Source organism: Nerophis lumbriciformis, linkage group LG10, assembly GCF_033978685.3.
Source record: "Nerophis lumbriciformis linkage group LG10, RoL_Nlum_v2.1, whole genome shotgun sequence".
Lineage (NCBI taxonomy): Eukaryota > Metazoa > Chordata > Actinopteri > Syngnathiformes > Syngnathidae > Nerophis > Nerophis lumbriciformis.
Window position 1 is genome coordinate 40,280,692 of NC_084557.2, and position 10,000 is coordinate 40,290,691.

General features: G+C 40.9%; 1 protein-coding gene and 4 non-coding genes across 5 annotated transcripts in view; 4 read left to right on the forward strand and 1 right to left on the reverse strand.

The window, feature by feature from the left end:
* The window catches only part of appl2 (adaptor protein, phosphotyrosine interaction, PH domain and leucine zipper containing 2), a 49,687-nt gene that overhangs the window by 6,982 nt on the left and 32,705 nt on the right, over positions 1 to 10,000 (reverse strand). The window contains exons 11-14 of the mRNA XM_061969608.2: positions 6,144 to 6,332; positions 6,023 to 6,065; positions 5,207 to 5,263; positions 4,985 to 5,079 (exon numbers count right to left, since the gene is read on the reverse strand). Coding sequence (XP_061825592.1) covers positions 4,985 to 5,079; positions 5,207 to 5,263; positions 6,023 to 6,065; positions 6,144 to 6,332 — 384 coding nt within the window. The remainder of the gene's footprint in view (positions 1 to 4,984; positions 5,080 to 5,206; positions 5,264 to 6,022; positions 6,066 to 6,143; positions 6,333 to 10,000) is intronic.
* Positions 6,720 to 6,793, forward strand: trnan-guu (transfer RNA asparagine (anticodon GUU)). Its single transcript has one exon. It is a non-coding gene; the product is annotated as a tRNA-Asn (tRNA).
* Positions 7,153 to 7,226, forward strand: trnan-guu (transfer RNA asparagine (anticodon GUU)). The gene has a single exon. It is a non-coding gene; the product is annotated as a tRNA-Asn (tRNA).
* On the forward strand, positions 8,409 to 8,482 carry trnan-guu (transfer RNA asparagine (anticodon GUU)). The gene has a single exon. It is a non-coding gene; the product is annotated as a tRNA-Asn (tRNA).
* Positions 9,206 to 9,279, forward strand: trnan-guu (transfer RNA asparagine (anticodon GUU)). Its single transcript has one exon. It is a non-coding gene; the product is annotated as a tRNA-Asn (tRNA).

Consider the following 10,000-nt stretch of genomic DNA (forward strand, 5'->3'; position numbering starts at 1 on the left):
ATGGCGACAACTGCACTGCTAAAATCGGCAAGCAATGTTTTCAAATATTTGAAATTTATCTTTCGGGAAACAGACACTAAGAAGGCCACATTTGGTACTTTTTAAATGGGTTATACTTGTATAGCGCTTTTCTACCTTAAAGGTACTCAGAGCGCTTTGACACTATTTCCACATTCACCCATTCACACACACATTCACACACTGATGGCGGGAGCTGCCATGCAAGGCCCTAACCACGACCCATCAGGAGCAAGGGTGAAGTGTCTTGCTCAAGGACATAACAGACATGACGAGGTTGGTAGAAGGTGGGGATCAGGTTGCTGGCACAGCCACTCTCCCAACCGCGCCACGCCGTTACATAACATCACCATGCGGTAGATCATCCTGTCACAATATACAATCTTTGGTCATACACAGCCTGCTACAACTTCAGCAACAAAACACAATGAAGTCCACTTTTACTATTAACATCGTCTGAAATGTGCTGTCAACATAACATTAACATTAAATTTTACGGAACATTGAACATTAAAGGGGTACCCATTACGTCGATCGCGAACTACCGGTCGATGGCGGAGGGTGTGTCAGTCGACTGCCAGCCAGGTATAAAAAAAAATTGTCCTAAAAATTAGCGATCATCAATCTTCACCAAGACGTCACTTTCGTCACTTGAATGACATTCACGGCACCCGAGGGTCATGTGAGATGGCGGTGGCTGCTGCCAGATCATTATTAAGAAAAAATGACCGACAGGAAGGCGAGAAACTATTTTTATTTCAACAGACTCTTGCGCCGTACCTGCCGTCAAAACTCTAAGCAGTTTCTTTCATCGCAATAAAAGCGCTGCTCCATCCTGCCTGCGCTAACAAAATAAGAGTCTCAGAAAGCTGGCGTGCATAAGCTGGGAAGCTACAGAGTTTGCCGTCAATGTATTTCTTGTAAAGTGTATAAAAAGGAGTATGGAAGCTGGACAAATAAGATGCCAAAAACCAACCACTTTCATGTGGTATTGGACACAAAGGAGGACTTTTTTTCTCCTCCATTAGAAAATGTGGACATTATCATCACTATTGTCTGATTCCAATCAATGCAAGTCATCAGAATCAGGTAATACACCAACTTATATTCTTGTCTTCATGAAAGAAAGGAATCTATATGTGTTAAACATGCTTGTATTATCATTAAACACCTTTAACTTGTTAACAAAAACGTCTCTTTCATAAATAAACACATATAAATGATATATATGAATGAGGTAGATCCCCTCGACTTGGTCAATTGAAAAGTAGATCGCCTGCAGAAAAAGTGTGGGTACCCCTGGTCTACAGCCTCTTCATGAGCACCAAACATGATAAAATACATCATCTCCTTCAAAGGCTCCCTTTAGAATTTGCAGCTTTTCATGACGTTGATGAAAACCTTCTTTTTCATACAACTAACACCGCCTCTGACCCACACTTATATAAATGAGCTTTCTTATAAAATTGGAAGGGTTCGCTATATGTTTTAAACTAAAGCCTGGAGCTTCGCCAACTATCCGTCAGTTAGCTACATATGTGTAAGCTATATCTTTGATCATTTTGTTTTCCTTCAATGAATATGCTAACCTAGCTTGATGTTGTTCAAATGTGAGTGTAATGTTAGCATTGTAGTTAACATAGCTATGCTAGTGTTGCTAATGTTTGTGTCCTCCTGTCCCACTCCTTAATATTACGTTGTTTGCAGTCACGTGACCGAGAGGCAAATCCTGGCACTTCTGGGTTTCAGGCGATGGTTTAAGCCACATTAGCCTACTGTTTATTTACCTGAATCAGTGCATATTTAGGCTTATTTAGACAGATTTAGAGGCAAATAAAAAGGAGTAATGGAAAAAATATTTAAAATGGGATGGAGTGGATTTTTACACTCTTAAGATAAGTACTTTTTTTTTTTAAACATGCACCTGGGGATAGGTTGATTGGCAACACTAAAAATTGGCTCTAGTGTGTGAATGTTGTCCTTCTATCTGTGTTGGCCCTGCGATGACGTGGCGACTTGTCCAAGGTGTACCCCGCCTTCCACCCGTGTGCAGCTAGAATAGGCTCCAGCACCCCCCACGACCCGATAAGGGACAAGCGGTAGAAAATGGAGGGATTTAAACCATCTATCATCACCAAGAGGTTACTGCTACTTCACTTCACTTGACACTTATGGTATTTAGAGAAGAAAAGATTGGAGGAACATCATCTTTACATCTGAGGGGTCCACAAATTAAACATTAATCAATTAAAGACAAAGTTGGACTTAGTCTTACATCGCTAAGTAACATATTTGATTGACATAACGAGTGCTGCTGTGATCGTGACGCTAATGAGAAAAAGGATAAGTTTGTTTGCAGTTGATTTCCTGCTACAAATATTAGTCTTATCTACAATTCATGTCTGCAGTTGTTTTTATGCTGTGAAGTTCATATTTTGTCTTATTATTTAGCGGTAGATGTCCCTGTTGTTCAGCAATGTTTGCTAGCGATATCAAGATTCAGTTTATGCTGTTGAGATTTATTCTTCTACTTTATTAATACTATTAAGTAGGGGTGTAACGGTACACAAGAAATTTGGTTCGGTACGTACCTCGGTTTAGAGGTCACGGTTCGGTACATTTTCGGTACAGTAAGAAAACAACAAAATATAAATTTTTTGGTTATTTATTTACCAAATTTGTAAACAATGGCTTTATCCTTTTAACATTGGGAACACTATAATAAGGGACCACTATAATAATTCTGCCCACGTTAATCAACATTAAACTGCCTCAAGTTGTTGCTCAGATTAAATAAAATGACAAAACTTTTTTCTACATATAAAAAGTGCAACATTAAACAGTTTCAAGTCAACTCATCATGCTTAATTTCTTACAGCATTTGGGAAGCCTGTAGTTGATTTTTATTATGTAAATGTTATATTTTTATCAACATGTGATAGCAGGGACCCTGCCATTCAAAACTAGGCTGCTACATTACTAATGGTTAATGTAACTATAGCTGAAAAAATTGTACAATAGCAATAGAAGAGACTATTCATCCCTGAACACCATGGAATTCATGTAGGCTTTATGATGCAGTTACATTATTATATCAACTATCAGAGACAGAAACTCATCATTTAACATAATGTCCTTTTTTGCTGCTTCAACACAGCTCAATCAACACAGAAAAAGGTAAAGTGATATAACAGACAGACAGAGTTTTGCTGTCCGTAACACACACACATACGCACACACACACGCACGCACGCACGCACGCACGCACGCACGCACGCACGCACGCACGCACGCACGCACGCACGCACGCACGCACACACACACACACACACACACACACACACACACACACACACACACACACACACACACACACACACACACACACACACACACACACACACACACACACCGCAAAATGAGCTAACATGACGCTAAAAGCGAATTAGCCTTCACCTCAAGCCAGGACTGTGAGCGAGCTGATCTGCCGTTTGTTTCTAGAATGTCAACAGGCTCATAGTGATGTTACTAGTAGTTGACTGGGAGGTGTTTATTATAATTTGGGGAGAGTCCGCTGCCTGATGCTTACCTGCTAACCTCACCGCAGAAGCACTGACTCCATGCGCTCTGAATACGCACTGCTGATTGGCTGTTACCGCTCTGAATACGCACTGCTGATTGGCTGTTACCGCTCTGTGTGTAACCAATCAGATGGTTGTGTGGGTGGGACAATGCTGGGTGCTGTGTAGAGTACTGACAGAGACAGAGGCAGAAGAAGCGAAGCAGCTTGTTAAGACTTAAGCTTAGGCGGCTACTTAATATGTTCGTGTGGAAACTTGTTCGGTACACCTCAGAACCGAACCGAAACCCCCGTACCGAAACGGTTCAATACAAATACACGTACCGTTACACCCCTACTATTAAGGATATTTTCTAGATGTTAACAAATATCCCCAAAGATGCTTTAATGTGGTCATCTGTGTAGAATAAAACACTTTCGTGCACAAGTTTGGCCGACTACGGCGACGGCGTAGCTCGGTTGGTAGAGTGACCAAACCAGCAACTTGAGAGTTCTATGTTGTATCCCTGCTTCCGCCATCCTAGTCACTGCCGTGTCTTTGGGCAAGATACTTTACTCACCTGCTCCCAGTGCCACTCACACTGGTTTAAATGTAACTGAGACAATGGGTTTCACGATGTAACATGCTTTGAGTCACTAGAGAAAAGTGCTATATGAATATAATTCACAACGCTACTGTATTTTAATGTTGGTCACGATGCGGAGAGCAAAGTGTTTTCTGAGATGGCACCTGGTGAATCAAAATTGAGAACCACTGATCTAGAATGAACTTTAACCAACTCAGAGGTGATGCAGCAGCTCAACACTTCAGTATGTCAATACCTAGATACCTGTCTGTGATCACGGCGTCGCTAAAAGTAGTTCCTCTGTGCTTATCATAACAATATCGCTAATCCTTGGTCAATATTCAGGTCAGGACATGTAAATGGTGGTTTTTAGAGGGCTTTATGGGCTCAGTGGATGACTCCCATTAGCTTCATTGTTTGCCACTTCAAGCTTGCTGTATATTACAAATTAGAAGGCATAAAAAAGAAAGACAAATATGTTCTTGATTTACATAGGGATTGTGAATGATAGTCAAAATTCCAAAAGCAGTGCAGTTCCCCTTTAAAGAGTAATGCATTGGCCAGGAATCAAACCATGGCCAACTGGTTGAAGGCTGCTATGCTAACCAATATACCACCAACGCTCTACAAGAGCATATAAACTCACCAAGTTTGTGAAAAAGACGGTGTTGTCATTTAAAGGATGTGATAATGTTATTCCACCATATAATGCTAAGGGCAAGTAAACAACCCTTGTAAACTGTTAGCATTAGCTTCTATTTAGGGTTCATGTCAAGACAAATGTGACATCTGAATGGCATCAATGGGTAATGTAGCTGACCTGTCAGGGTCAGGTGAGCCTTCCTGCCTCTTCTCAAAGCTGGTGATGGGCGTGACGGCCTGGATGGCAGTTTGGTTCAAGCGGATAGCCACAGCCTGGACACAAAGAAGTCAAAGACAAGAGTTTGTGGACAGAACAGTTGTGTATTCTGGAAAAAGCCCCAAGACAAACAGTAAATGTGATCTCATTGTATGAGGAAGAAACACACGCCATGTTCTTTACCTCTGGGTTGTCGGTCAGGTAGATCTGTCTGGAGATGTTGTTGACAGTGCAAATCCACTGAGGAAGAAACAGAGTTGAGGACTTGCTTTGACAGGCCGGACGGACATGTCCAAAACCACCAAGATGAGATAGTCCCTCCCTCCCAACTGTCACTATCTCTCCATGTTTAGTCTTCTGCAGGTATAGAAGATTATTCCTGGGGTCCTTCAATAAGCTCTTTGATCTTTCCCATGGTGGTAGAGAGGGTTGAATGGAAGAGATTGTTTCCTTTATCCAACTGTGATTCGGAATGACTCGAATCAAAACCAGTTTGTGAGGGTCAGCATTATTTCTGGTTAGTAGGGGATCAAAAGTAACTATTTGATTTGTTTCCTTCAATCAAATACAAATAACCTTATACTTGTATTCAATGTAATCTTGGATTTTTTTTGTTGAAAATTTGCCACGCTATGTTAAAAGAAATCTAGCATGAACATTCTGGACAGTTCACGTCTTGGTATGGGGATAAAGTTAGGAAATCAGCAGGGGATCAAAGTAAAAGGTGAAACATTCTGCTGCATGCATTGAATGGGAAAAAAATGTAGGACAGTTGACATATGAATATAAATGATTCCATCAGTTTATGATTATAGACATAGGATTGAAATTTGAATTTACAATGGTTCTCATTTTGAGAAATCTGCAATTTGTAATGTTTTTAAAAATTAAAATCAACTGACAGTGTTCACTTATTCAACACAACACTGAAATGTCCCCAGGCTGTCCGCACATTGTTAATCTTGCTAAGCAAACAGAAGTTAACTAAAACAAACTCACTTCTTCGTATTCCTTTTTGCTCTCTGCTTGTAGAATCATGGACCTAGTCGTTAACAAAACAAGAAAAAGAACAGGTGTTAAACAGAATCTGTCGTTGTAGAGCGTACACAAATGTGCCTACGCTTTTCCCGATGGCGATGTGATTTGGAAACAGTAGTGTCGGTCTTCACACTCGATGGCCATGACGGAACTGTTGTCCAGGTCCAGCACCATGCCCCCGGCCACCGCCCCCCGGGGCTGGCACATGAGGTTCCCCCCCAGCGTGAAGAAATAGAGGCGGTCCCAGGCTGTGGTGACCAGGCCCGTTTTACTGGGGACAGGAAGTCAGATTAACATCCACAGTTAAAACTTGAAATGTTAGATTAAGGTAAACATTGACTGTTCATGAATATGAAGAGACTGAGCTGGTTTACCAGACACCACAAGGGATCCTTGGATGCCACGCTCCATGAGTTAGCTTAGTTTACATTTGACATTCAAAAGACAGTTCTAGCATGTCTATGGACTTTCGGACATACATATCAGAGGGGCATCATCACATGACTCTGTGGCGCAATCCGAATTTGTCGACCCAGCAGGGCAACGCACAATCCAAACAGCAGATGTCCTGTTATCATAGTTCTGAAAATATGTCATCGACGGAAAGAACTGCAAGGCACGCAACGCTCCACTTCCCTGTAACCTTGAAACCCACTATGTCTCTGTGGCGCAATCGGTTAGCGCGTTCGGCTGTTAACCGAAAGGTTGGTGGTTCAAGCCCACCCAGGGACGCTTCCCTTTTTAACTGCAGGACTTAGGTTTTGATTAAAGATCACAGGTTCATGACTAAAACAAATAAATGAAACTTGTGGTAGCATCACCACTAATCGGTCACATGCTAAATAAAAATCATGATTCGCCATAACTAAGTAGTTTTCCAGACCGAGGACTACCAGATAGACCGTGTACCCCTAACTTATACAGTATATTTTGTATGAAAGTTTTTTTTTATTTTTTTAAATCAACTTGTCCTATGTATACCTTTGTTTTGTGCAATACCAAGATATTCAAATACTACACAAGTTGATTTATTTAATTGCATTTTCTGTGTTTCACAGCCCAACTGTTGTAGACTGACGGCAATTCAACAAGTCTCTGTGGCGCAATCGGTTAGCGCGTTCGGCTGTTAACTGAAAGGTTGGTGGTTCGAGCCCACCCAGGGACGACTTGTTTCTTGACTGCAGGACATAGGTTTAGACCGAGGATCACAGGTTCAGGTCTAAAATAAAAAACTTTAACTTGGGATCGAATCACCACTAATCAGTCACAAGCTAAAAATCATGATTCGCCATAACTTAATAGTTCTCCAGACCGAAGACCACCAGATAGACCGTATACCTCTAAGTTATAGCCGTATATTTTGTATGAAAGTTTTTTTTAGTTTTTTTAAATCAACTGTTCCTATATATACTGTACCTTGTTATTGTGCAATACCAAGATATTCAAATAATACACAAGTTGATTTATTTAATTGCAGGTGGAATTAAAGTAAGGAATATAAACAACCGAACATTTCACAGCCCACCTGTTGTGGACTGACAGCAATTAAACAAGTCTCTGTGGCGCAATCGGTTAGCGCGTTCGGCTGTTAACTGAAAGGTTGGTGGTTCCAGCCCACCCAGGGACGACTTGTTACTTGACTGCAGGACATAGGTTGAGACCGAGGATCACAAGTTCAGGCCTAAAATAAAAAACTTTAACTTGGGGTCGAATCACCACTAATCAGTCACAGGCTAAAAATCATGATTCGCCATAACTTAATAGTTTTCCAGACTGACAACCACAGATAGACTGTGTATCTCTAAGTTATACAGCCGTATACTTTGTGAAAATATAATCAACCGAACTTTTCACAGCCCAACTGTTGTAAACTGACGGCAATTAAACAAGGCTCTGTGGCGCAATTGGTTAGCGCGTTCGGCTGTTAACTGAAAGGTTGGTGGTTCGAGCCCACCCAGGGACGACGTGTTTCTTGACTGCAGGACATAGGTTTAGACCGAGGATCACAGGTTCAGGCCTAAAATAATTTTTTTTAACTTGGAGTCGAATCACCACTAATCAGTCACAGGCTGAAAATCATGATTCGCCATAACTTAATAGTTCTCCAGACTGAGGACCACCAGATAGACCGTATACCTCTAAGTTATACAGGCGTATACTTTGTATGAAAGTTTTTTTGGTTTTTTTAAATCAACTGGTCCTATATATACCTTGTTATTGTGCAATACCAAGATACTCAAATAATACACAAGTTGATTTATTTAATTGCAGGTGGAATCAAAGTAAGAAATATAATCAACCGAACATTTAACAGCCTACCTGTTATGGACTGACAGCAATTAATCAAGTCTCTGTGGCGCAATCGGTTAGCGCGTTCGGCTGTTAACTGAAAGGTTGGTGGTTCGAGCCCACCCAGGGATGACTTGTTTCTTGACTGCAGGATATAGGTTTAGACCGAGGATCACAGGTTCAGGCCTAAAATAAAAAACTTTAACTTGGGGTCGAATCACCACTAATCGGTCACAGGCTAAAAATCATGATTCGCCATAACTTAATAGTTCTCCAGACCGAGGACCACCAGATAGACCGTATACCTCTAAGTTATAGCCGTATATTTTGTATGAAAGTTTTTTTTGTTTTTTTAAATCAACTGTTCCTATATATACTTTACCTTGTTATTGTGCAATACCAAGATATTCAAATAATACACAAGTTGATTTATTTAATTGCAGGTGGAATTAAAGTAAGGAATATAAACAACCGAACATTTCACAGCCCACCTGTTGTGGACTGGCAGCAATTAAACAAGTCTCTGTGGCGCAATCGGTTAGCGCGTTCGGCTGTTAACTGAAAGGTTGGTGGTTCCTTCCCACCCAGAGATGACTTGTTTCTTGACTGCAGGACATAGGTTGAGACCGAGGGTCACAGGTTCAGGCCTAAAATAAAAAATTTTAACTTGGAGTCGAATCACCACTAATCAGTCATCGGTTAAAAATCATGATTCGCCATAACTTAATAGTTTTCCAGACTGACAACCACAGATAGACCGTGTATCTCTCAGTTATACAGCCGTATATTTTGTGGAAGTATAATCAACCGAACTTTTCACAGCCCAACTGTTGTAGACTGACTGGAATTAAACAAGTCTCTGTGGCGCAATTGGTTAGCGTGTTCGGCTGTTAACCGAAAGGTTGGTGGTTCGAGCCCACCCAGGGACGACTTGTTTCTTGACTGCAGGACATAGGTTTAGACCGAGGATCACAAGTTCAGGCCTAAATTAAAAAAAATTAACTTGGAGTCGAATCGCCACTAATCAGTCACAGGCTAAAAATCATGATTCGCCATAACTTAATAGTTTTCCAGACTGACGACCACCAGATAGACCATATACCTCTAAGTTATACAGCCGTATACTTTGTATGAAAGTTTTTTTTAAATCAACTGGTCCTTTATATACCTTGTTATTGTGCAATACCAAGATACTCAAATAATACACAAGTTGATTTATTTAATTGCAGGTGGAATCAAAGTAAGAAATATAATCAACCGAACATTTCACAGCCCAACTTTTGTAGACTGACTGCAATTAAACAAGCCTCTGTGGCGCAATCGGTTAGCGCGTTCGGCTGTTAAAAGGTTGGTGGTTCGAGCCCAACCAGAGACGACTTGTTTCTTGACTGCAGGACATAGGTTTAGACAGAGGATCACAGGCTCAAGTCTAAAATAAAAAACTTTAACTTGGGGTCGAATCACCACTAATCTGTCACAGGCTAAAAATCATGATTCGCCATAACTTAGCAGTTTTCCAGACCGAGGACCACCAGATAGACCATATACCTCTAAGTTATAGCCGTATACTTTGTATGAAAGTTTTTTTTTTTTTTTTTAAATCAACTGGTCCTTTATATACCTTGTTATTGTGCAATACCAAGATACTCA